The 27,733-nt window shown below is 41.3% G+C and overlaps 1 protein-coding gene across 6 annotated transcripts in view; it reads left to right on the top strand.

The window, feature by feature from the left end:
- Window positions 1-295: 295 nt before the first annotated feature.
- The window catches only part of CDK8 (cyclin dependent kinase 8), an 85,372-nt gene continuing 57,934 nt past the window's right edge, over window positions 296-27,733 (top strand). For 2 of the 6 annotated variants that reach the window (XM_075742135.1, XM_075742131.1), the window contains exon 1: window positions 358-603. Coding sequence is in view for 2 of the 6 variants with exons in the window: in XM_075742130.1 (XP_075598245.1) it covers window positions 526-653 (128 nt within the window). In the remaining 4 variants the exon portion in view is untranslated. Of the gene's footprint in view, window positions 654-27,733 lie in introns of all 6 variants that reach the window. The other 4 variants (XM_075742132.1, XM_075742134.1, XM_075742130.1 and 1 more) reach the window with 3 other exon arrangements.

The following is a 27,733-nucleotide window of genomic DNA, read 5'->3' as shown; positions in this document are numbered from 1 at the left end:
AGCGTGCCTCGCGCGGGAAAGACTACAACTCCCGGCATGCGTCGTGCCGCGCCCTTCCGCCTGCTTCCCGCCTGTACCACATCTCCCAGCGTGCTGCAGCATCCGCAAGGCATGCCGGGAGGGGCGGGGCTCTGGCGGAGGTCGCCGCCCGCCGCCTTCCACGTGGTGCGCTGCCCGCCGCGCCCGGGGCCGGGGAGGTGCCCGCGGTTTGCGACGTTTCTTTGCGGCAGTGCGGCCAGGCGCGGTGGCCGTATTCCGCCCGGGAGACCGGCTGTTGTGCCGCTAGCTGGCGGGGCGGGGAGGGAGCAGCCGGAGGACGGGGCTCGGGAGGGAAGGGAGCAGCCCCGCCGCCGCCCGCCCGCCCCTGGATGGTCCGCGGGGCGGCTCGGGGGCTTCCTCCTCCTCCTCCTCCTCCTGCTGCTGCTGCTGCCGCCCGGTCGCGGCGGGGCGGGGCGCGGCGGGGTGCACGGCTGTCGGGGGCGGCTCGGCGCGGCGCGGCTCGGGGCGGCGCGGCGGGCGCTGAAGATGGACTATGACTTCAAGGTGAAGCTGACCGGGGAACGCGAGCGGGTGGAAGACCTCTTCGAGTACGAGGGCTGCAAGGTGGGCAGGGGCACCTACGGGCACGTCTACAAAGCCAAGCGGAAGGACGGGTGAGTGAGGAGCGGGGCTCCCCCGCCGCGGGATCTCCGCGCCCGCCCCCCGGTCCCCATCCCGTCCGCTCCCTCCTCCCCCCGGCCCCTCCTGGCCCGGCCGCCCTGCCCGGTGCCCGCCGCCTCCTGCCCCGCGGGCCCGCGTCCCCCCCCGTGCTCCCGCCCTGCCTGAGCTTCTCCCTCCGTGCCGCGGCTTCTGCTGCCGCCCGGTTAAACCCCGCGTTTTGCCGTCCGGACTGCGGCTGGGGCCCCGCGGGTCGCTGAGCGTCCCGTCCCCTCGGCGCTGTGCCGGCGTCCTGTGTCGGTACCGGCGCGTTTCCGAGACAAAATTCCGTAGTTGAGGAAAACGCGTAACTTAACGGATCCGCGCTGGCAGTCAGTGAGTAGCCACTGACGGTGCTCCGCCTCACCATCGGCTCTGGAAAACAGGGCTTGATTTTTTTTTTTATAGTGCTTTTTTTGTCTGATTTATTACTTGTAGTCACCATTTTGGGCATTCTTGGTGGCCGCTTCAGCAGCCGGAGTCAGCTGGTCCTTTCGGGGCTCTAGAATGCCTTAAAAGAGCTTTCCGTGGGACCCCTTCTCACTACAGACCTGAGTAAACGAGTTTCTTGGCGTAAATGTTTTAAAGAAAGATCTAGCAAACTGTCATTTAGGTTTCCCTGGTCCATGACATGGCATCACTTGCTGAACGGCAGAACAATGGGAAGTGGAGAGCAGGAGAAGCAGGAGAGGCACGGCTTGTTCTCGTAACAGGTCCTAAATTGAAAATTACATCCGTTCTTTCTGGTACAGGCTCATCACGGTGAGGCTCTGCTTGCTGTCATTCAAATAAGGGGGATTTTAAAAGTCTGGGGATTATTTTTACATATGATAAATAAACCCCCCAACTTTTAAAGCAGGCTGTGGTCAGTTATGGCTGAAACATGACCCGGTTCAGTTTACACAAGCTTTAATTCTAGAAATGCTTCAGCCATCACTTACAGAACGGTTGTAATGGGACTGGGTCGCACCTTATCTTGTCTGTGTCTTAAACATGCTGATATTAACTGCAGCACAGTTACTTCAGTATGAATTTCATTTGCTGATAAGAGTCAGTTAACTACTTTTCTTCTCAAATCTTAACGTTTGGATCCTTAAAATTATTCATAGGAGAAATTTTTATCTTGCCTGAATTCTTTCTTTTTTTTAGGGAGAGGAAGGGGAATAAACTGTTGTCAATGTGATAAGCTGTTGCCTCAAGTCTCGTTATGTGCAGGTACTAACTTTGCTAGTACAGCCCCTGGTTTCAGCACCGATAAGGAGACCTGTGATATGAAAAATAGATTGAGGTACTGAAAGATACGACCACGTTACTAACGTTCGTGTCAGGCTCTTCTTTGCAGCTGTTCAGCATGTTGGACTGCGGCAGTGTGTAGGGAATTCGGCATGTGATACTGCTGAAGCATATATTCAAATGTATTTTTGGTGAAATCATCAGTCCACTTGATGTCGTTTGGGAGAATGTGTTTAGAATTGCTGGTGGTTGTGTCATTTTGAGAAATTTCGGAAAAACTGGAATCGTGTGCTTTAAAAATGGGTAGTTACTCAAAGGTGGCTTTACAGTAGAATTTTTTCTCTGTTCTTGAGCATATATAATTTTAAATCCTCTCTTTTCTTAGGGGGGGAAATAAGGTATGGTATTTGATTAGAGTTTAAAAAAAAAAAGTGAGCAATGTATATTGTCTCCTTTTTCTTTGCCTTATTGCTCGTTTAGTGCCTCCTTTCCCTTTGCTTTCCCTAGTACATTCAATTTCCCTTCCAGATTTCTGAAAACTCTCTCTTTTAATGCTGTGTAATTGTTCTTGGACAAACACAAAAATATGTAAAATAGAAACATCCATAAATGCTTTTGTAGCTTATAGTATACTTGTACATATGTGGTCTTAAATTATATGGATGGAATTAGGATTGAAGTTAAAGGTTCCATTTACATCCCTTTATCCAAAAGAATCAATTAAATTGCAAAAGCAAATGTGTAACAACATTTTGTTTTCCTGAAGCTGTGGTAATGTATGGATGGACATTACATCTTGCAGTGGGGAGTGTATGAAACAGAGTTCAGTGTTTGTGTATTGTTATATGCAAATATTGAAAAAAAATTCTTACATTGTTTCAATATTCCCCAAATGGTACATACCAATGGATGAATAATCTGCTTTTTGAGTTGCTTGTAGTATTTCTACAGCTCAAACTTTCTTTGCATATGAAGTTGTTTGCTATCTTTTAGTTAATTTTCATAATTTTTTTCCCTTGAACTTCTCAGTTTAAAGCAAACTTTGTTACATGATTCTAATTCTTACTTTAAATAGCACAAATCTTCTAGGTCTATTAATATACATCATTATATTTAGAGTACTCTGAAGAATAGACTGCAGGACTGCAAATATTTTGTTAAGAATATTGGGCCAGCTTTTTTTAAATGACATCTTGTACATATGGATGTCTAATGAATAGAAGAAACACAGAAAAGAACTAAACTTTAATAATTCAGTTTGTGCAAATGTATGTTCAGAAGCCCTCAGTGATAAAAATCCAGTTTAAGAGCAGTAGGAGCTTGTGTCTTTAGTATGACTGCAGTCTTCACCTCTTTGTTTTTTTGATTGCTCTTCCAGCTGCCTCTGAGGTGCAGTATGGCAATTCAAAACCAGATAGCAGCTGCGTGTCCTAATTGTAGGAAGTTAATTATAAGCCATTAAAACTACATGGGAACATTTTGGAGGACAGTCTTATAGGAATCTTGATGCAGTAAGAATCCTCCTAGTGAGTGACCGAGATGTTCTGTAGTACATGCTTTGGTGACCCGCGGAGGGTGTGACCTGGCCTTACTGCCCTGCTCCAACAAAAGAGCCGGTCCAGCCCTGCCGTGCCCTTTGCCGCAAGGTGAGGCTTGGGCTCACAACTGGTCTGTCTTAGAGGATCACCGGGTACGGCTCCATGGAGGTTTCCTTACATATTCACTGCTAAACTTGACCCAGCTGAACATAAAATCAGCTGAGTAACGATGTCAGGCATTGCAGCTGAGCTCTACCTGCTGCATTGCCTGCAGCAAAACTGCATTCTGTTCTCAAGTTTTTGTTTTAGTCCCTCTTATTTTTAACCTTGTGGTCTCTGTGGTTGGAAAAAAAAATCTTTCTGGCTTTTTATTGAATGGTGCTGTCTTTTTTTATTTTTTTCATCAGTGCAGTACCTGTAGTGGGGTCTAAAGCTTGCTTAGAACAAACTCTGCGTGACCTGATGGGGTTTATTTTTAGGCAGAAAGGTGTACAAGAAGGCAGCTGACTAACGGCAGACATCAGGAAGGGAATGCAGGCATGGCATGTTGAACATCAGTCTTCAGATAAAGAAACTTGCTTGTCTCTAGTGGTAGTAGGATAGTTTACTCTTTTTTTTGTCCAGAAAATGTAAGTTATTTCCTGCATAAAAGCTGCTTTGTGTGCTCTTTGGGTGCTCCCCCAGGAAGATTGCTCAACCAAGATATTAAACATACCTATTTGACTTATGCCAGACTTGGAAAATATGCCAGCAGCTTTTAGTTTGTTGGACTAACATACATATTTGATTTTTTAAAAAAATTACTTTAATTGACTGGGTCAGACTCCCTCAAAGCTGATGAGGACCTGAGTGCCAGGTATGGGCAGACTGAGGTGGCGGGACACCAGGGGCTGCTTGGGCAAGCCTAGCCGCTGGACCTGCCCGGCTGGGCTTTCTGTGCCGGCAGCATGTGCTCGTCGTGTGCTAATGCCAAAGTGGTACCCAGTTTCAGTGGGATTGATCTTGCACTGCTTTCTTTTGTTCACTCTTCTCCCCCTTCTCTTTTTAGGATGCAGCTATGGTCAGAAGTCTGAGAGAGAAGCCTATTCTGTGGAGCAAGGCTGCCTTGCCACTGAAACAGTGGCAATTTGGAGCATTTCCAAATATTCATTTTTCCTGTTTATCAGATGTGCTTTGGATGAGAATAAGAAACTATTGAATGTCACCATTAGACAGTATCTAACTTTTTAATTACGACATATAATCAAAATCTGGAACTATAGTAACATCCCCCAGTGCTTTACTGGAAGCTTTTCTTAATCTCTTGGAAAGAGACTTATGTGGTGAGATTCTGTTGGTGGGGAACCAACAGTAAGCAAGCTAGCGTTCTCCTAGTCACCCTCAAGAACTATGAGAAGTGATGCCGGTCCCAAACACAAGTGCAGTTGGAGATTTTAAAGATCTTTTTTATTTCAGCTATTACAGTTCTGTGTTGGAAGTATTGTTGTAGATGAAGGGACAGATTCTTTCACTTGGACTTACTGACATGCTGTAATTGAAACGATGAAAATACATTTATGTGCTGGACTTTTCCTGGCACCATTCAAACAATCAAATCTTTATCCACTTTTTTCCTTGTGGCTCTGTATGATTTGTATAAGAAACAGAATGGCGGAAAACCAGTGGATGTCCAGTAAACTACTGGTATTGCTTAATCTCTAGTATGGTATGTCATAGTTTCTACTTACTGGTAAAAGGATATTGCAAGAATGATGATGATTCTCTCTGAAAAACTTTTGTGTAAAGAGAAACTGAAGAGATTGAGAGTATTTCCCTTTAAAGGAAAGAAGAAAGCAGAATGTGTTCAAGTTAGATAAAATAATGAATAGTTTGGCTAGTGTAAAAGATGTCAGTGCTGTTCATGTTTCGTAGTATTTGAAGAGGGTGACATGGAATTCTTTTTAATAATATTTTCATGGAACATAGATAAACTGCGCAACCTGTTGTCAAAGGCAAACGCTAAGTAGAGCTTAATGTCTGTTCTGTAATGTTATCGAGAACAGTCACTTCTGACTAACCTCTGTAACAAGTTGAATGCTCTTACGCTCCAGAAGTTAGGTGGCTCAGAGATCAAACCAAGCTCTGTAGCACATGCAGAAGAGCCTGTCTTCATTTACTTTAGGAATTTAGGTTTCTTTTTATTTAACCGCTTGGCCTTTCATAAGGTCGATATCAGATTAGTTCTAGTTTTTCTGCGTTTATGGGTATGTATTGAGTTACTTCAGGTCATAGATCACTTATTTTGTCAATGTTTATATCAAACTGATTTTCAGTGAGAGGTACATTGAGTTTGGGAGTGCCACTAATAGGGGTAATGAGTCCAGTGAGAAATTTTACTTGGCAAGGAGTGAAACAACAGACCTGGACTTAAAATTTCTTGATTCATTCTGTACCGAGCTTTTGCAGGAGTTGTATCATGAAGTTCATGCTGTTACTTTTCGCTATAAACTTCTGAACAGCTCTTGTCATCTCTCAGTTTAATAGACAGGTTTTTTTCGGTTGAATGTTCATCTGTGGTGATTTTAACAATTTTGAACCGAAGCAGTTGGTGCAGATTACAGGCAGGCGGTGAGAGCTGCAGAGTCGGCACGCAAGCCTTTGGCTTCCAGCTCCCGTGAACAATAGCTTGGAATTCCTAAATGCCACAGGCTTTGTTTATGTATGTAATATGTGGTATTATCTTGTTAAAATATATGCCCTGAGTCTCTTTTGGATCTATTACCACAGTAGTTAGAAAGTTCCTAATTAAACTATATCTACATAATGAGGTATGCATGAGGTATTGCATGAAGTCTTGTGCTCTTTAATTTTTCTGGTAAACCGCTCATATAATTGTTCTTCCCATCTGCTTCCCTCCCTTCTCACCCGGTTAGGTGGTTCCAAGCTTTATAGGTTTTTAAGGTCATGCCATTGAGAGTCCTTCTGTGGCCCTTGGACTTTATTTGGTGTGATCTTATCTTGTCACAGGTGTGTTGATTTATTTTCATAGCCAACAGCGAAGGTGGAGCTGGCATAGCTGGGAGTTAGTGTTTCGTTGCTACCTGAAGCCTTTGACAAGTGCGAAGAGGAGGGTGTGAGAATGGTGTTGCAACACATCAAAGATCTGTATCTGCTTTTATACTGGATTTATAAATTAGAATAATACGTGTAAATAATGGGGGCATATACTGCTGTGATTGATTTCTCATGATGGAATAGGGGACAGATTTTGGGGCAGATGATTATAGAGAAGGTGCATGTCATCAGAGAATGCTGCTTTTGGCCAAATGATGGTGAGGTAGTTCACTCTAACTCTTGGCTATTCTTTGATTCTTCTGTTTTAAAGTCTTTTAGAACTTGTTTTGTTTTTTTTTAAAAACCAAACCAGCAACCCCTAAACAAACCACAAAAACAAAGAGATGTCCTTTATGACCATTGGAATCTGAAGAGCTGTGATTTGCAGACTGCTGTAGCAGAAACTGTGAAAAATCTGATTTCTTAAGAACAGATCTTTTAGTTATGCTGAAATTTGGAAACTACAGTGGAAACATAATGAAGGTACAGTGGCTCAGAAGAGTGTTTGAGATTGTACTCCACAGTGTGCAACAACAGCCTGAAATAGCGATAGAAGCAGATCATTTCTGAATAGCCGGTTAATACTGAGGTGCTTCTGTCTTCCACCAAAATAATTTTCCATAGACAAGTAGTGGACAATGAAGCTGGTGAAGGGTTTAGAGCACAAGTCTTATGAGGAGCAGCTGAGGGAACTGGGGTTGTTTAGCCTGGAGAAAAGGAGGCTGAGGGGAGACCTGATGGCTCTCTACAACTACCTGACAGGAGGTTGTAGCCAGGTGGGTGTTGGTCTCTTCTCCCCAGTAACAAGCGATAGGACAAGAGGAAATAGCCTCAAGTTGTGCCAGGGGAGGTTTAGATTGGATATTATGAAAAATTTCTTCCCCAAAAGGGTTGTCAAGCACTGGAACAAGCTGCCCAGGGAAGTGGTTGAGTCACCACCCCTGGAGGTATTTAAAACACACATAGATGTGGTGCTTAGGGACATGGTTTAGTGGTGGACTTGGCAGTGCTAGATTAATGGTTGGACTTGATGATCTTAAAGGTCTTTTCCAACCAAAATGATTCTATGAGAAGCAGGACATCAGTTGCAAATGTCTGGGTAGCAGCATCTTCTAAACAAAATACTTCTCTCTTCCCTCCCCCGCCAATGGCTTTCTTGGGAAGAGGATTCTTTCTTTCTACTATGGGCCCTTGTCATTAGGGAGTTGTGATTGTATGGGGTGGAGACTGGGCTGCTGTAGTTAGATGAACCGAGCTGTGAGGCAGTGCACAGGCTGCTGGTGTGGACTGTGTCTTCTCGCCTCTGCTGTGGCTAATACCATTAGGTGCAGCTCCAATCCCAAAAAGGTGCAGTCTCCTTTCATCATCTTTTATTTGGATTTAAGCATAAAATTAGTTTAGTGAGAACTGGAAAGCAGGATCATGAATATTGGTCCTAACAATTGGCAACCAGTATCTTATTTTTTTAGCAGCAATAGTGGAGTGCTGGGCTAGAGCCCCAAAAGGAAACATCTCATGCCCTTCACAGGATCTCCTTTGTTCTGTGCTGACAAAATGAGTGCTGTCTTCAGTCTTTACCATTTGCCTGGTACGCTGTTTTTTCATCTTAGAATAAAATGTCTGCTGTGTCTATATTTTTGCCATACAGCCTGTCTTTCAAGCTTGGCTCAGGTTCTTAATTCCAGAGGATAATCCTTTCATCTTGAAGTATGATGTTAATCTGAATTTTCCTGAAGAGTCTGTAGGATGAGTGATAGGATGACTTCTTGAGCTTCCTGTTACGGCTGCCTTGGAAGCAGCAGAGGTGTCGTAGTTATTTGTCGCAGTGGTGCTCGTATAGAGGATGCTCACTTGGGGTGGGTGGAAGGAGGGATGTAAATAGCTGAACGATCTGGTGGTGTGTTCAGTTTAGAGAGTGTAAAAATCGGTTAAAAATTTTAAAACAAAAGTGACATTGGTAACAGACAGATAATTGAAGTTTTCCAAATAGTCCTTTTCCTTCTAGACTATGTATATAAGACCACTCCCTATTTCCAGTGTCAAGCCTAATGCCTTCCTAGTTTTTGCACACATTAAGCTAGTATGTAGCTGAATATGAAAAGAATAAAATGGAAATGGCTGGTAAACATGAATGACTGTGGAATGTCAAGACTGAAAGCAACCTGTAGGAGACAGTTGATACTTGTGTTTGTTTTAATTGTCCCCTCTTGTATGTGCTAAAAATGGGTTCTCACGCATGTACTTTTCAGTAAGCAAGAGATTTTTGATGGATTACTGCAATAAAAATTCTGAGGGAACTTCAGGGCAGAAGAGACTGCTCCATTTCCTTGCCCACCCACATGAAGGCTGCATACAGTCATCAAAAGTGCCCACAAGAGTGGACCTGGGCGTGACACTATGCACTAGAAGTGGTGGAGCTGAAAGACAAACATAAGCTATTCATAGATGCCAAGATGTCTAGCAGCATGCTAGAAACAACGGACTGTGCTGTCTGCTTCTGGGATGGCAGTGCAGAATGTACAGTTGAGTGCACTGAAAAAAGTGGTGGATGCTGTGGGTTGTGCCTTGTCAAGGAAGGGGAGATGAACCTGGAGCTAAACTGTTATTCAGGGGAAGGTGAGAGAAGAGACGGAGGTGGCTGGGAGGCTCTGCAGGGTTCAGGAGCTCGGATCTTGGGCATAGTATCTGCATGGGAAAGCACGTTTGTACAGTGAGACCGGGCGCAGACTATGACAGTGGGTGGTTCTTTGTGTTACTAAACAGTCTGGAGACAAGGAGAAAACCTATGAAGTTGTAAAATTTCTTGGGGCTGAAATCAGTGATCTGGGTAGAGTAGCGTTGGGTTTCTCTCTCGAGGAACAAGTAGGGAGGGAGAGGTGAGTCAGGAAACTGGGTCCTGGAGGTCTCCTGTACCAGGAGGACAGATCTTGCAGCTCTTGTTTCCAGCACTGAGTTTTGAGAATCCTGACAGAAATTATGGAAAAAGCCTAGACCTGGCCTGGAAGGAGTTCCTGACATCTGAGAGCAGGAATAAAATAATAACATTAAAGGATGAATCCACTTTTGTAATTTTGTGCATTTGAAGAAAAGTACTTAGAGAACAAAAGTTTAGGTAGATAAGCCAAGAAGTAGTAGGTGTAGGAAATTTGCAGTGCAGGCGCAGTTCTTCGGTGAACAGGTTGAAAGCAAATTTTGGGAAAGCATTTCCGCACATCTGTTAAAGATTTTGTGTGGGTTTTTATTTCATGAGTGGTGGTGGTGTTGTCTCCCTTTTAAGGGTGAGTGTGATGAGGCTCTAACACCTTTTATGCTTCTGCTGGCCTTTGCAGATTCTAAAAGAATAACCTGTAGTGGATGAATATCCAGTTGGATTCCTTAACCTTTTTGCTGGTTTTAAACAATATTGTGGGTTGTCTCTGCATGTGATAACTGTTCTGTAGAAAATACAGCTTTCAAATATCTGCAAAAACATCAGAAATTTCTTAACCATAAGGAGGGAAAACAAAAACTAAGTGTTAATTTTATAGCTACACATACTGATAACCTCTGTGCTTCTGAAACTGTAAAAACACAAAAGAATTCTGTGGCTGTACACAGTCCTTGTATAAAGAGATCTGAGGTACTAGCAGCTTTTGAGATACTGGAAAATTGAAGATGGACTTGCAGCATTGCTGTCTTAAGTCACACAGGCTGCACTAGTTCTGGTTGCAACTTTTTGTAGCTTGCACAGTAGTTGTGTGAGTAATGGCATTTATGAAACCTGATTTTTTTTTTCCTCCTTCCCAAGGCTCTTTGCTTTATTATGGAATTATCCACTGTCTAAATGCAAATTCAGATTGGAAGTATACTTGCAGCTAAGGCTGTCTCCTAGAATGAGGTAAATAACATGTTGTGCAAAGGAAGTAGCCTGCATGTCTTCTGCCAGTCTGCTGTCATGATGAATCTTAGAGTTGATCAGCTCAAATGATTTGAGGTAAAAATGTTGTGCTTTCTGGGCATGTGTTGAGGGAAGAGGAACTGCCAGATCTTCAACTTTTGAAGTATGACAAAAGGGCCCATGCTAAAAAGATGTCAAATCTCATTCAAAATTCTCATTTTGAAACTGAGTAAGCCTATGAAGATTATGTTTGATCAATATATAATTGGCTGTCTCCTTTATGCTTGTTTAAAGCATTAACTAAGTAAGCCAGCAGCTTGTTTTGTAATATAAAATACTCAGAATTGTGGATTCTGACTTTATGTAGATGATGGTAATCAGTTCACTCTCCTCTGTTAAGTCTTGGAAATGCTCTTTAAGGTTCAGTACGGACAAAATTTATCGAAGTTTGTTCAAGTAAGGTAAGGAAGCTGAGGCAGGAGCATCAAGATATTTAACTTGCTGCTAGTAAAAGACTTCTGTTCTTTCTCGTATCCTTCTACTGTAAAGCAGTCTTGAGTTTAGAGCAGAGAAGCCCATCTTGCATGAATGTATGGGAATGAAGTTTCAGTTTCCGGCTTCGTCCCACCAATGCTGTAACTCTCCGGCTCCTCTCCCCCCTGCAGCCCCCCATCTTTTCTTTGCGAGCGTGGTAAGTAATGCTGTGTGTTACTGCTACGTGCAGGCTGATAACCATTCAGGAGGGGTTTGTGTTCTGGCTGGCTAGCCTGCTGTTCTCTCTTGTCTCCTCTGAGGCTAAACAAATGGTTTCTGAGACCTTGTCAAGCCCTCATAATAGCACATTTGGGATTACAGCAGAGCTTTATTCGTAGCTGCAATTTTTTGTTAGGTACAAGGCCACTTGTGAACTAGTTGCTAACTTTTGTGTACCATAGGCTTTCCATCTGAGAAATAGCTATTTGAGTAAATGTACTGAGTTTTTTGCTGAAGCATATGAAGTCTTCAGTATCTCATTCAGGAAAGGTATGGTATAGACATTTTAATATTCTGGGGTTTTTTTACAGAGAATTCTACTGATGTTGCCCTATTGCATATGTTTTGTGTATGCTACTGAAAGACTGACATAAGCATGTGAAGATGGGGATGCCAGATAGTCCTTATAAAATTTTATGCAATACTTGAGCAAAAAGATACTGCTGTTGAGGCAAAAGTTGCTATTCACTACCTTGAGTGTTAAGTGGTGGAACAGCAAAACATATTGTGCAGTCAGTTCAGAATTTGCAGGAAAATAAATATAAGCCAGGAATAATGCTGCAGATATTTCCTTTAAAGGACAAAATGTTCAAGGGAACATAGTGATTTTTCTCAACTACAGATGATAGCCTAAACATTCAAAATTAAAATTAGTCTTGAAAAAATGCACACGTTTTGTGAACAGGGAAGAACACAACTAAAGGTCACTGAAACAATCTGCCTGTTTTTCTGGGAAAGCTCCATGCTGTGCGCTTGTAACACCTTGCATACAAGATGTTGACATTTGAATAAAGGACACTTGAGATTTGCACTAAAAACGAAGACTCAATTCATTACTGTCTGTGTGAATAATACGTGCGGCTGTGAACGTGGAATACAAAAGGGTCTGAATTGCAGCAACCTCCTGATTCTACCTTGTGTGTCTGGCCAAGGTGTGTTTTCTGGGAGAGGCATAGCCTTACCCTGTGAGGGGGAGCCCAAGCTGCAGGTGTACTTTCAATTACAGTTTGCTTTCAGACACTGGGTAATTGCACAACGGAGCCTTGGAAAGTCAGGTTTCATCAACTCCATTGTTCTCACTGAACTACTGTGCAAGGAATGGAGCATAACAAAAGGAACTGGAGCAAGCTCTACCTGGGTGGACTTCAAGACAGCAAGGCAGTAAATTTGTTCCCGAGTGTAATTTGAATCTTATCTAGCTTTTTGTACTTTAACTGCTTGGTGTTCAAACTCTCTCTTTTCTTTCTGGGTGAATGTCAATCCTGTTTAAGCAGGGTTGAACAAAACAACCTCTCACAAGTAAATGTGCTAACAGTGCCATTCACTGTTAATGTTAGTTCGATTTTTTAAAAGCTTAACTGGAAGGAAGGAAGCTTATATGACTGCCAGATGAGTGTCAGATACCGAAAGACTCAAAAAAGGAGTAGCTGTTGCAACACTGAAAGCTCTGTGGGTAGAATTTCAGGGGGAAAAATAGTGTTAGGGCTGTATTTCCATCTGCCTGACTAGTTTGCCTGTGCTGCGTGAGATCAGAGAGTCTACAAAGCAGAAAATATAGCAATGAATGGCTCGTTAGCATCATTTCATTTAGGTGGGTGCTCTGTCAGGGAGGGATGCCAAGACAGAACATCGGGACAGTGAGTAGCTATGTACTGAAAGAGCTGGTCAGAGTACCCAGGACAGGGGAGTCGACTTGGGACTTGGCCTACAGTAGGGTGAAAGAGCAGATTCAAAAACTGTTACTACTGAGGGCTGTCTGTGACTCATGTGGCTTGTTCTTTGCTCCTGGAGGTATGCTGAATCTATACAAGGTTAAGAAATCTGCTTGAAGTACCACTTAACTTCAGTTAAAAAAGAAAAAAAGAGGGGTGGTGATGGGAGGAGTTGGCTTCTTAAAGCTGAAAGGGAGCCAAGAAGGTGAAATGTTGCAGTCTGCTTGGGAATAATTTCTGAAGCTTTGCTGGGCTCTCAGTGAGTGTGTATCCCTCATCGAGACACAGTGTAAAACCATGAATTAAAAAAATTTGGCATGATGAAATAGTTAAATAAAGGAAGCCCTTGGGAGTGGGCATATGTTCTTTGAAAAATTAAGTCTTTGATGAATGGTGAATATAGAAATAGAAGGTAAGTGGTGGTAGCCCAAGTGTAAAGCTGTACTGTGAGAGCCTCCCTGGCAACCTGTCCCCCATGTGAGGGCTCTAAAATGCACACACAAGCTCCCCACACCTTGAGAAACTACTCGAGAAAGGCATGAAATTAATCTTCTCTTTTCTCCCTCTTTTCCGATGCATCAGTAGCACGATGCTATCTGTAGGACCAGAGCACCACTGACCTATAAAAGTAGCATTTAGAGAAGATGAAATGGCGCAAGAGAAAAGCTTTGGCTTTGTGCGTTACAAAGGAACTTGAAGAATTGGAGGCGAAGGAATGCATTGGGGGGGTCTGTCTCAAATTACAGTGTTTGGGGAAGGGGCTGTTTGAATAAACTGAAGTGAAGGGCAGTCAGTTGTCAAGACTCCTTTGCACATCTGAAGGAGTTAAGAATGAAATAAGCAAATTACCAGAAAGTATAACCCAATGCTTTATACTGTGCCAGTCATAGAAGACTGGGAAGGAGCAGTAGTGAGATCAGCTTTTAAAAGGACTTTTTGGAAGAGTGGAAACTACTAACTGATAAGCCTAACCAAGAGCAGAGAGAGTGGACACATGAAAGGTGCTGAGGTGAAGAGACGACAAGCCTTTTAAACATATTCAGCATCTCCTAAGTCTATTAATATCCTTTAACAGACTTAACATACAGGTTAAGGCAACATAGTTGATGTAATCTGTCTAGATTTCCAAAAGGCATTCTGTGAAGTCCCCTACCAAAGACTTAAGCTGAACTGAGAGATGGTCTTTCTCTGGATAGAGAAGCTATTTGAAGACGTGAATTAATGGCAAGAGGTTATTAGTGGTATCTCTCGGGAATCTGTGCTGCTCAAATGTTTTGTTTGGAAATTGCTTGGGAAACTGCTTTGCTGGTAAGAGAGTTACTTGGGATAGTGAAGGCAAGGACTGATTGTGAAGGCTTGGCCTTCAGTATCAAAGTCCTTCTCCAATAATATATTGTACTCATTGATGTGGTGATGCGTACGGTAAAACGGTCCTTTCTTTACTCACACAACAGTAGCCTCCGAAGTTGTTATTATTTAAGGAAGAGATTTTGAGGTTTATAATGTTAGTTTTGTGAAAGCGCCAGCTCAGTGCAAGTAATTGTGAAAAAGCAGAGAGAATCATAGGACTCGCTAGCAATGGAGTGGAGCACAAAACACGATGTCATTGATGCTGTAAATCCTGTTTTCAGTATTGTAGGCGCTTCTAATCGCTTCATCCCAGGCAGGGTATAGTAGACCTAAGGAGGGACAACAAGGACACTGAGAAATGTGGAGCGGTGTCTGTATGAAAACTTCAGTCGTTCCCACAGACAAGGACTCTTCTGTCTGTGGGAGTGAAGGACAGGGAGAGAACCTCTAAAATTCTGAGTACTTGAGAAGGTAGGAAACAGTTTTTCAGTGACTGGATAAATTTATGAAAGATAAATCTGTTGAGGGCTGTTATATAAGAAAATAGAATCTGTGAACTTGTAGCTCCTATAGTGGTATGTTTGCGACTGTTATACAATTTGTGACTTAAAAGGTTTATCATAAAAGTTTTTTTAAAACAAATATGTTGTTTCCTCCATGTAAACCAAATAATTTCACAGATTTGACTACTGAAGAAAAAAAATACCAAAAAATACCCGATGAAATTATGGTTTTCTGAAGTTTAGACCAGTGCTCCAGTCCTGTTTGTTGTTTGCTTTTCAGAACAGGTCCTTTGAAGTGTTGTGCTGTCTCTTATGCAACTTCTCGTTTCTGAACTGGTATGAATAACAAGGTTCATTTAAGAGCAGTCTAAAAGAAACTTGCAATATTTTTTCCTTTATAGAGAATTTGCATAGGTACCTCATATATTGCTTTATATAAAGTTCCTACTGGTAGGACTGCCACATGCTTTAATAAAGCAGCACGGAGCTTTGAGTCCGGAGTGAAGTATTGCTGCTCATCAGTGTAGAATTTCTTAAACCACTCCTGTTGGTAGTCTTCTCATAGGAATGATCTTCTTAATTGTAAGGTTTTAAAATTTTGTTTTTAGGCTGTCAAATGATAATTTTGAGTGAAAAGAGAGGGGAAGATACTTAACCGAATCCCAGGGATTCTTGCTTCTGTGGAACTTTTATGCTGGAGTTAATTGCAGGGCTAAGTGGGTGGATGGAGGAGGTTGATGTGTTTTAACTTTTATTTTTGTTTAAGTTACGGCAAACCATACTCCCTATGGTTGGCCATGCGCCACCAGAAAGTAGGGAGTTAAGTGAAGGGCATCTTTTTCTCCTTCATCTCTGTCTCTCCGCTACTCATCCTCTCCTTGCTTTTGCCCTTACACGCACTTTGGTGCTGGTTTTGATACTCCTCGTACCCCACTGTAAACTAACAGAATTTGTTAACCCAGGAGAAAAAAGTGGATAACTTTTTGCTGGATGCAGGAGATGAACTGTGGAACAGATCAGAGCTGATGTGAGGGGAAGGATTTTCTGGCTGGGAGCAGGATGGCAGAGATGTCAAGAACAGGCTTTTCTTTTGATAGCAGCAAATTCTTAGATCAGAAGAACCACATGTACAATGTATCATTGAATTTACTTGCTTTGAATTTCTGGGCAAACTACATGTTGTGGTGAAAGGTGTTAATTTAAAAAAATCAAGGAACAAAAGGAATAAAGTGAATCAGTAATTGCCATTCACCACATAGTATCAGCTGTCTCAGAAGCCCTAATGTTTATTGGTTTGCTGTTGATGGTTTTTCCTCCAGCTGTGGGAAATGACCTTTTCTTTACCACTGAAAAGGTCTGATTACTGAAGGATTTGTTTTGAAGTGGAAAATATTCTCAGTGTAAGCCTTGCTATCTGCTAAGAATAATGATGCTGTTCTGGCACAGCAATCTTGCTATGTCCTCTAAGTATTTTGGTGATGGAAAAAGAATGAATGCCTGAGTTAGACCCTTAATAAATTCAGTTTTGTTAGAGCATCTTCCTCTGCAATGCTTTCTTTGTGTTAGCGTTTGGGTGAGTACTATGCCTTTTTATTTTCACATGATGTCTTGTAAATTTAGATCCGAGTCCATTAAAGGTGCTTCAGTCACAAACTGTGTTCCTTGTACTCTTCTATCCTCTTGCCATATCTAAAAATTGCATACTAAAGTGTTAGCAAGACAGTCACGCTGGAGCATTACTTTTCTTTTGGACAAAATGTACATTTCTGAGGAGGGGGGCTAATAGCAAAAAGAAAGAGCACAAACTGGCTCTTTTTTCCTGCTTCTGAATATGTTGTCTTTTACCTGTTTGCTTTTTTCTGCATCACAGATATAGATATAGACATATATATCTTTAAAAGGGTATCCTGGTTTCGGCAGGGATAGTGTTATTTTTCTTCCTAGCAGCTGGTGTAAGTGTTGTGTTTTGGATTTAGTATGAAAATAATGTTGATAACACACCGATGTTTTAGTTGTTGCCAAGCAGTCAAGGACTTCTCAGCTTCTCATACTGCCCTGCCAACAAGAAGGCTGGGGGTGCCCAAGAAGCTGGGAGGGGACACAGCCAGGACAGCTGACCCAAACTGGCCAAAGGGATGTTCCATACCATATGACGTCATGCTCCATATGACATCGTGCTCCATATGTAACTAGGGGGTGGGCTGGGAGGCAGTGAGGCTCAAACTAGCTGAGCATTGGTCCTGGATAGTGAGACATTATGCTGTGCATCACTTGTAGTATTATTACTGTTATTATTATATTTTCTTCCTTTTCTGTCCTACTAAACTGTCTTTATCTCAACCCATGAGTTTTACCTTTTTCTTTTCAGTTCTCTCCCCTATCCCACTGCAGGAGAGAGGAGTGAGCAAATGGCTGTGCAGTTGTTTTATCTGCCAGCTGGGTTAAACCATGACAAAGGGAAAAAACCCTAACTATGCAAATTTGTTAAAGTGTTACATCAGATATAAGTCTTTAAATTTTCTCTTCTGCTAGGTTGTTTAATATTTGCATTTAAATGTGATTTTTCTATTAGTCCTTCTCTAAGTTGAATTTTAATTCAGCTAGAAATTTTTGACAAACTTGAAGATAATCACTGCCTAGCATTAGTAATGTGTTTTTGTTAACTCTCTGGAAGAAGAGGAGGAATAGGAGAGAACAGCAGGGTAAATAAATATGAAGTTCCTGTCAACCTCTCTTAGTTTTGCAATTTATTTAAATTTAATGATATGACTATGCAAATACTTCCTAAGGCTTACCAAAACTTAGTGTGATCATACAGCACATTAATTGAAACTTGGATCAATGTAGCTGTAATCTACGGCATGCCTTTATAAAATTAAGGGCTGTATTGATAAAGAGAAGTGGTTGCTCTGGATCATATGAAAGTCTAGGTTTCTTGGACAGTTAAGTCTAGCAGATCTTTAGGAAGTAAAGAAAGATGGGCAAGCATGTAGCTGTGCTTTCCTACTAACGTTTCTGCTTCATCTGGTATCCAGAATTACTATTTTAAGGTGAAATTAAGATTTAGATCCTGGATTTCTGCTGTGTTGTTCACTTGTAGTTGTTCTTGCGCTCTTCAGAAGCAAAGGAAAAGGAACCTTAAGAGATAAAGGATTTGATGGGGTTTTTTTGCCTTACACCAGTTTTACTCTCTGTCATATTCTTGGTGAAACCAGGCAAGCTTTAGCCAGTCTTCCTGATAATGGTTACGTATCAATATCATTTGAGAGTCCCTGCACATCAACAACACCTGCAAAAATGAGAACATGCCCATGAAATTGTACCTGTTGGAGAAGGTGGTGGCTTCTCAGAGACTGCATTGCTACGGTGTGAGTCTAGACCAGCACTGACTCCCAAGGGGTTGGTGGTGTTGGCAGGGGAGATGTGCTGTCGTTCAGAAAGCCTTGGATCATTTGGAAAGCTGGGTGCTGGCGCAGCTCTGCTCCTGGCTGTGCACAGAGGTCTGGTACGGCAGTGGGGCGGATTCTGGGCAGCAGTTCGCTACACTTTTTAAAACATGCTTCCATGCATTTTTTGATCCAGTTTTTTCTTGCATATCTCATTTTTGAAGTTGGAAAGAAGTAGACAACACTTACGACTGTAGAAATGGGGGAACAGTCTGAAATGTCCCCTTTGGGAGTAAGCACTGTTACAAGTGTGTGAACCCATAAAGCACGTACTGATGCTGCCAGCCGCATTAGAACAGGCGCGAGGCACAGCTTGTGGTGGCCAGCACAAATGTATAAGAAGTCACACTGTACTTACTGCGAACTGTATTCATCCTTGTCTGCAGATTAACTAGTACCAGCTCTTCTTTATTCTCTTCACCTGTTCCTGGAAAGTCTTTGCAGGGAACTTTGTAGAGGAGAGAAGAGTAGTTGTGCACCACTCTCCTGAGCTGAAATCCTTGACAAAGTAGCTTGGACTCCCAGCTTTTCTGGCTGGGCTGCATTATTACGATCCTTTCTCATTTATTTGTATATAAGAGGCTTTCATGACAGAATCTGGGTTTTTATCTGATTTTTTGGCAGATTTCATCTGTGAAAGAAACAAGCTAGAATCTATGATGGGATAAACTTTAAGCTGGTTGTAAATACATTTAAATACTCTGGGGCTTGAATAAAACTGAACTTTTAAAAATAGTCATGCTTTGGTTGTGTAGCAGGCAGTTTATAATAGAGAAGATAATTTTAACCTATTTTCTGTAGGTTTAATGCATGTTGTAGGACTACCCCGTTTTTCAAAATGTTTTTAAATTCAGTCAAATGCAGCAGTAATTTGAGCTCGTGTTTATCTTCTGGTGTTGCTTCATCCAACTTCTTGTAGGTAATAGAACTGAAATGTGTTTTTTGTTTGCTCTCAAAACAAAAAAAAAAACCTTCCTACAACAAGTGGCCCTTGGAAAAGTATTTTTAGAATAATTTCATCATGGAAATGATTTACTCATGCTCTGTGCATTATATAAAAGTAAAATGACCCTCAAGCAGCTATATCTGAATGACATAATTTTAGTTTATATTATTTCCATATTTTTAAAAAGTCTGTTTTAGCAATGGTGAGCTTTTTTTTAGTGACTAGAATTATTTCTGCAGCGGGTGTAGCACTTAGCTGCAGCTTTCTGGCAAAGGTGGATGTACTTACCTCAAGCTGATGTGGAAAGAAGGTATTAGAAGATGAACATCATCCTGAACGTGGACAGAAACCACTGTGCCTCTGCTGTGTCTGCTCTCTGTCTTTAGAACTCCTGTGCTCATCTGAGCACTCAGCAGGCCACTTCAACTCATGAATGTGGCAGAAAGCGTATCAAACAAAAAATTGGAAATACTTTTCCATTCTCTGTATAAACTCACCTCCATCTGAAAATGAGTGCCTGGGCTCTGGGTGAAGGGACAGGAGTGTGTGTGGATGAAGGTAGGGTTCTTTCAGCAGGAAACCATTGACTTAAAGCAAGTTGTTGTGCAAAACTTCAGTGTTAGTTTTCAGTTCTTTTTATCAACTTAATTGTAAAACATTTAAATGTATGAAACCCAGCAGGTTTTGTAAAAATGGAATTATAAAAAGATGAAGTTGTCATTGCATCACTGCTAGCTCAGATTTTTTTTTTTAAGAGAATGACTTATAAGATTTTGCTCTTTATTTTAGGGTTACCTGAAGGTACAGGGTCAGTGATCAGACTTACTGTGTACTCATTAGTTTGACAAAAGTTTTGACTTAAGATGTGCTTTCTGGGAAGTCAGGTGTTTATAATGCAATTTCTCAGCCTTTGTACCAAGTTGTTACTACCAATTTTTTCCCTATACAATTTATTTTCTGCTGATGCACATCATCTTTGCTGTTTGGTGGTTACCCTTTATCCTCACAGAAGCGTTACATCTCATTCTGCGCAGGTGTACCTTTCCAGGTTCGTACATTTAAATGTATGCAATGACAACTGCTGAGTTTCATACATTTAAAGGTTTTACAGTGTGAAACTTTTTTCAGTCTCAGCCAGTAGGACTGTGACCGTAAACCTGAGTAAACTTACTTTGGTGCCTTCTCGAGGCTGTATATCTTGGATGTGCTTCTTGAGGTTTGACCTTGGTAGGCAGCTCAGTGCCGCACAGCCACTCGCTCCCTGCAGTGGGATGGGGGAGAGAATCAGAACGGTAAAAGTGCAAAAACTCATGGGTTGAGATAAAGACAGTTTAATAGTAAAGCAAAAGCCACATGCACAAGTGAAGCAGAATAAAGAGTTCATTCACTATTTCCCATTGGCAGGCAGATGTTCTTCTCCAGGAAATCAGGAGTTCATCATGTGTGATGGTTATTGGGAAGACAAATGGCGTAACTCTCAATGCCCCCTCTTCCTCCTTCTTCCCCCAGCTCTATAGTGCTGAACATGACATCATATGGTATGGAATATCCCTTTGGTCAGTTGGGGTCAGCTGTCCCAGCTGTGTCCCCTCCCACCTCCTTGTGCACCTCCAGCCTACTTGCTGATGGGGTGGTGTGAGGAGCAGAAAAGACTTTTGACACTGTGTAAGCACTAAAGTATGGGTGTGTTAGCAGTGTTGTTTTGGTCACAAATCCAAAACAGAGGCCCATAGGAGCTACTATGTAGAAAATTAACTCCATCCCAGTCAAAACCAGCACAGTGTTGTAGTAAATTCACTTCTAGTATACGCTGATCTTGTCAGGGTACAGTGGTCTTTGGGGACAAAGTCAACTTCCTTTATGGATGAAAGGGTTTTTTTACATCTCTGTGTGTAAGTTTGTGGAATCTGTGTGAAACCTGTTGAAATACAGCGGGTAGAAAGAATTTATTCTTGATTTGGGTGGCATCCATCCAAATCATCTGCAGACTATATTAAGATTTGGAGGTTCAGATACCACTATTTATGCTAATAAGTACAAATGTAATTCTAAAGGATTATTCTCGTTCACAAAAACCCCCCTTTGGGTTTCTTTTTTAGCATGTTTACAAGTAGCAATATCTGTGCATTGCTTAAGTTTTACACCAAGCTATACAGTGACTTCCTTTTTTTAGAGATAATTATCATTGCACACATCATAAGTACTAGAACAAACTCTATTCCAGTAAGAGATTAAATTCAAAGTTGTGTCCTCACACTAATCTAAGTTATATTGAAAAGGTGAAAAGTTTTAAATCTCTCTATAGTAAGTGGTCCTCAAAGTTATGTACATGTGTGTCCAGAATAGTTCTGTGTCTTTTTTTCTAGCTAGGTTTTAGAAATGTTGTCAGACTTGGAAAACAGTATTAGGAATTAGCTGTGTGTCTTGACAATGCATAATAAATGCACTGCACAGCTGTGAAACTACCTAGTCTCAGATGAATCCTCAACAAAGTAGTGCTCTACCTCACAATCCCACATAGAATACTTCAGGTTAGAAGGGATTTCTGGAAGGCATCTGGCTCAACCTTCACTCAAAGCAGGAACAACTTTGATATTAGCTTAGGCTGCTCAGATTATTATCCAGCTGTGTTTTAAATATCTCTGAGCATGGAGAATTCTAGCAAATCTGTTCCATTTTTTGACTACCCATGGTTTTTTTTTGTGATGATATCTAATTGGAATTTCTCTTTTTGCCACTTGCTTGTTGCTTCTCATCTGTTTGGCGGGCACCTCCAGGAAGAGCCTGACTCCTTCCCTGTATGCCATCCTGCCCCCATGAGCTAACCGAAGGCAACGATAGGATCCCTCCTTAGTCTCTGCTAAAGTCTGAACAAACCTGGCGCTCTTGGCCTCTCCTTACATGTCATGTACTTCAGATTCCATGTGGTGCGCTGCTGGACTTGTTCAGTACATCAGTGTCTGTCTTGTACTGGAAAGCCTAAAACTGAACATGGAGTTCCGGTTGTAGCTTCACAAGTATTGAATATAGAGGAACAATCACCTCCTTCCACCTGCTGGGTACACTCTTGCTAATACAGCCCAGGATTTGGTTGGCTGCCTTTGCCACAGGGACGCATTGCTGTGTCACATTCAACTTGTCCACCAGGACCCCCAGGTCTTCCTCTCTAAAGCTGCTTCTGACCCGCTTGGCAGTGTGTCCAATGCCGTGGGGTTATTCTGAACTAGAGACAGGTCTTTGTGCTTGTTTTTGAACTTTGAGGTTCTTGTCTGCCCATTTTTCCCATCTGTTGAGGTCCATCCAAATGGAATCTCAGTTCCTCAATGCATCAACCACTCCCCCCAATCTGTGGATTTGGTGAGGACATCTTCCATCCCATTGTCCATTTGTTAATGGAGATGTTACATCAGCCCCAGTATCTGCCCCTGAGGGACGCACTAGTAACTGGCAGCCTGTGGGAACTGTACCATTGATTACAGCCATTTAAATCTGGCAGTCCAATTGATTTTTTCATCTGTTTTGAAGTTCAGCTGTCCAAGCTCTCTACTATGAGATCATGTCACAAGCTTTGCTAAAGTCAAGTTAACACCCAGTGCTTTTCCATTGCCCACAGAGCTAGTCCTCTTGTTATATAGGACAATCAGATTGATATGGCACAACTCATCATTGGAAAATCCTTGCGAGCTGTTCCTGGTCATTTGTTTTCCTTTGTGGGCCTGAAAATAGCTTCCCATGGGGGTTTGCTGCATAACCTTTTCAAGGACTGAGGTTAAGCTGACTGGCCTATGATATCATTGAACCTTTTTGCCCTTCTCATAGAGGATCCTGATATTTGCCCTTTCCTAATCGTCAGGAACCCACAATGATCATCATGACCTTTCACAGATGATAGAGTGGCTTTGTGATGACATTCACCAGCTCCATTAAACACCTTTGAATACAGCCCACCTGGTCACATGGACTTCTCTGTGTGTTTAGTTTGTTGAATGTGGTTTCCCTCTATGTCCTTTCACCACGACTGTGCCACTAGCCTTGGGAACGTGGTAGTTGTGTGAGTGGACTGTGACGTGAAAACCAATGCTGAGAAGGCTTTGAGAACCTCAACCTCTTTTGGGTCCTTTGTCACTTGGTTCTCCACCACACCCATTTTCTGCGTTGGTGGTTAATAGGTACAAAATGCAAAAGTAAATAGAACTCCTGGTATAATACCTCATTCTGGTGCCATGAATGCGGTGAAAGAAGAAGAGGTAATTCTATTCTTCCAAGCAATCATTTGAATGGGTACCAGTCTGCCCTCATCTTGCTGCACTTTCTAGAAAATGATGTATTGTTTTGGTGTGTATTTAAGTGTTTGCTGTGCATATACCATTGGCATTTAGTATAAATGTAGAAAGTAGAAAACTAACTGGAATGTCATGGTTTAACTCCGTGTTATCTTTCTCTTCATTTGTAGTTTAAATCTGTGTTGAACACTATTCTGATACTTTTAAGTAAATTATAATAAAACCTCTGATTCATCTATTTCTTTGCTTGATGTTCTGGTAGGTAATAAAGATTGACTATTTTTTTGCCTTACCTGGCTCCCCGGCATGTATGAAAGCTCCTGGCTGCATTTTGCCGTTAATAATGAAGATGTGCTGCTGTACAGATTAGGGCTTGGAGTTACTCAGCATTCATCTATGCGAGTTGTTCAACGCTAAGATGCTCTACAGCACAAATTGATTTTCAGCTAGTAAAATCACAAAGACCGATTTAAAGCTTTCAGAGAATTTCGAGTTAGTACTGCTGAGGCTGAATCACTCCAGCAATAGTGTGACAGTTGTAGTGACTCAGGATGTGTTACTTTTACTACTATTGATGTTAATGGAATTCTCAAGGGTAGAATTAAAAGAAAAACCCATGTGTTTTATTGGTAGGCTTATCTTTTAATTATCAGGATTTTCATATTCTTTAAGGAATAAGAGCCATAAACAATTAATAGATTCCTTAGTTTTCTGTAGAAGAGATGCCGCATTTGCAGTTCCCTGTGGTAGTTGTAAGACGAGCCTGCTTCCCTCAGATGTTTAACTGCAGTCAAATTTTACATTTCTTTGTTTATAAAGACAAAACTATTCCTAAGTTCTGACCAGTCAATTTTGAATTTGAGATATTTTAACTGTAATGTAAATTTAGAATTAAGACTACTGATTTTAAGGCTTCCGTACTGTATATTTTTTACTCAATTGAATTTAAAACTGATCTAGTGATCTGAATAAAGAGTATATTATAATGTTGGCCAATACATTTCAACAAAACGTATGATATGTCAGATAACCAACAGTAGAACTGATTTCTTTTTAAACTGCCTTTTATGTAATAAGCCTCCTTTTTCTCCATGTGTAGGATATTTTTTCCCACTTGCTGAACATATTTATGCTTAAAGTATTCTTCTAAATAAAGGGTAGAAATACCAGGCATTTTAATACTAAAGCTTTGCAATGTGCTCACAATCAGCAGGCATCTGTTCCTACTCATTTTGATTTTTATTTTTTTCCCTCCCAGATAAACTAAATGCTTCTTATGGTGCTGTTGCATTTCCAAATTCAGTAGAACTTCTAAAAAACAATAAATAAATATTTGGAAGCAGCATTATTATAATAGCTCAATTCTCTTAAAGATGACATTTTCAGTTTTAGTTTATTCAAACTGTAAGAACAAAACCAAGTAGTTATGCTCTTTTATGGTGATATTGCAGGTATATTTGTTCTTGTTGTTAAAGTCCACTGGAAGGTATGTTGCAGCTACCCATTTTTTCAAGTTTATGCTTCTGATGTTAATGTTGTCCCTCTGAGGATATGACATTTTTACACGGGGTTATGCAGTTTGCACGTGACTGCAATAAACACAGCTATTTCCAGCAGCCGCGTACAAAGTGAGTTTTCTTATTTTCACCGCTCTCACAAACTGCCTGTTCCTAGTGCGGACTATTACTGCGTTGAAGATGCCAGCCTACCTAAGCGCAGGAAAGTATGAAGATGTTAGTATTAAAATATAAGTTTGCAGTTTTTCTAAGCCTGCTGGTAGGTGGAGAATTTGCTGAAGTTACTTAACATCCCGTTCCCAGGCGGCAGATAAAGTGGACATGTTTTCCCAACGGGACTTCTCTGTTAGAAGGGTAAATTTAGTTAAATTATGCTTTGAGTTTTACTGTACTCTTAAAATGCAAGCTGCCAAGAAGCCAATGCTGTTGCTTAGTTAGCTGTGGAAGATGTTAATAAACAGGTTTCTTTTTCATTTTTTTGTCTTATTTTTTACGTTTTCCTGTCTTATCATTGAATCTCCCTTGATCTTCAAAGAAGGAAATTGTCCATATCCAAAAGCATGCAGAGGCCCTTTGGCGTGTGTTACCGTGTAAACAGACTATGGGCAAAATATTTCTGGAAGTTGTGTAAAATAAGCTTGGTCACTCTGGCCTTTTGTTTGGCTTCATAACATTTTTGTTAACTTTTATTGCTCCCTTTAAAAACTCATCCCTCAGTTCCTCTGACTCCCATGGAATTACAGTTTTATAAAGAAAATCTCATTTCACTCAAAGGTAGAAGTAGAATTTTCCTACTTCCGTTAATGGAAAAGCTGGTACTAATGGTGTAATGGGTAAATATGGCATGTTACCAGCTCCAGCGTAGAACAGATATTAGAGAGGGTTAAGAATTGATTTATTACTTTGTATCTCAACTGTGCTTGCACAATTTGGAGAATTTAACTCTTGGAAGTCTTTGGTTATTTTTTCAGGTTCTGGAGGAGAGTATAATGTGGTGCTAAAAATGTGCTTAAATTGTAATTTCTTTTCCTTCTTTTTACCATGCTTATATTTCCTCTAGACTGCCTGGGTAGGTTGAGGATGGGGCAGAGGACATTGCTCTCGGTTCCTGCGTGTGGCACCTGGGCAGAGCAAATGAGCGAGTGGTTAATTCCCTGCAGCCCTGGGTTGCTGTAAGGGCAGAGCACGGTTGGGCATGGGATCTCGGGATCTCAGTTCTTTAACTGCCTTTTATTCTGAGAAGATTAATTTTCCAGAGACTCTTTATTTCATCCATTGTTTTGAGGAGACCAAATGGTACGTTCTTAAACCACGCTGTCAAATTTCAGCGTTAAAGCAATGGTTGTAAGAGAGTTAACATGCACAACTGAAAGCGTGTTCTTCCAGTTTTGTTCTAGGAAACAGCTGAAGTATTTTTTTTTTCCTAAAAAATTCCAGAGAAAGTCTGCCATCTGGTATGGAAAAATTTTAGTCCAGACTTAATTTGGCAAAAATTTGTACAACTGTTTTTTAATTGGACAATCTTAAGTGTAAGGCAGCCTTCATTGTAGACAGTGCTACCAGAAATGCTTGTAGTAATACCAGTTGTATGGTAGCACTCCTTGTTATGCTGAGTTCTCCTTCAAATACCTTGAAATCCAAGGAGATGAGCAACAGGGCGATGAGAATAACCTTTAGTCTGACCTGTTTTGCTCCATATTCTGTCGGTGGTAATGCTGTAGCGGTTGTGTGGTAGTGCTTCTCATGAAATAGGGATCTCCCCAAACACCTTAAAAAAAGTAGATGAGGACATAGGGCAATGAGAGTAACCTCTAGGCCAATCCGATTTGCTTCATGTTTATATCCAGTAACAGCCGCAAGCCGTTGCTGGATGAGGCAGAGGGTAAAAAGATTTTTAGCTGGGAAAATGTCTCTGTATCTTTTTCTACTGGCAGCATAGGAAATCTCTGTGCTGGAAAGCAGATTGGGGTTATATTCAGTTGTGGCTCATGCAGTGGTTCATAGCTCCCCTATCCACTATAAATTTGTGTAATTTGAGTTGAAATCCATTTATACTTTTGATCCCTGTAATAATCTGTCATCATGAGTTGCACAGTTTAATTATGCGCTTAATACCATAATGATTTCTTGTTTTCAAGCTTGATGCAATTTGTTTTCCTCTAAGGTGAGAAATAGGGAATTATTCCCTACTCACACCTTGTTTTGGCCATGTATGAGTTTGTGCTCAGCGCTGGCTCTTTCTCTTCCAGGCTGGGGAGTTTTTGGGTTTTATTCTGTGGAAGCTTTTTAGTGCCTTCTGTCATTGTCTTCCTTACTATTTTTTTTTCTGTTTGTGTCAGATCCTGTATCTTTCCTCTCTTTTATCTTGCTGAATCCATGTAATTGCCCTCTTACTGAAATCTGCTCTCGCCCACTCACTGTTTCATTCTTCCTCCTCATTAACTGTGTTCAGATTTTGTCCATTAATCTCCCACTTTTCCTCTCTTCCCTGTTTTGAAAGGTTATTACTAACAGTGGGTTGTCTTTGAACCCCATGAAAAATCTCTTGGACAGGACCTGATAATTTGAGGGATTAAATAGGTAGTGAAGAATAGAGGAAAGCGTGTGTTTCAGGTAGGAATACAGCAATTCAAAGCCTTGCAAATATTTAGTGAGAGCCAGAGAACACAAGTGTATACGTTTTAAATGCTTAACTACAGTCTTGTTTTATTTGCCTTTAGGAAGTTTGAATTGTGTTTATTTCATGGTGGGTCTTCACAGCTGTGAAAACCAGGTTCATTAAAAAT

Source organism: Balearica regulorum, chromosome 1 (assembly GCF_011004875.1).
Source record: "Balearica regulorum gibbericeps isolate bBalReg1 chromosome 1, bBalReg1.pri, whole genome shotgun sequence".
In the NCBI taxonomy this organism is placed as follows: domain Eukaryota; kingdom Metazoa; phylum Chordata; class Aves; order Gruiformes; family Gruidae; genus Balearica; species Balearica regulorum.
The sequence above is the reverse complement of the archived record's forward strand: the minus strand, read 5'-3'. Positions and strand labels throughout refer to the sequence as shown.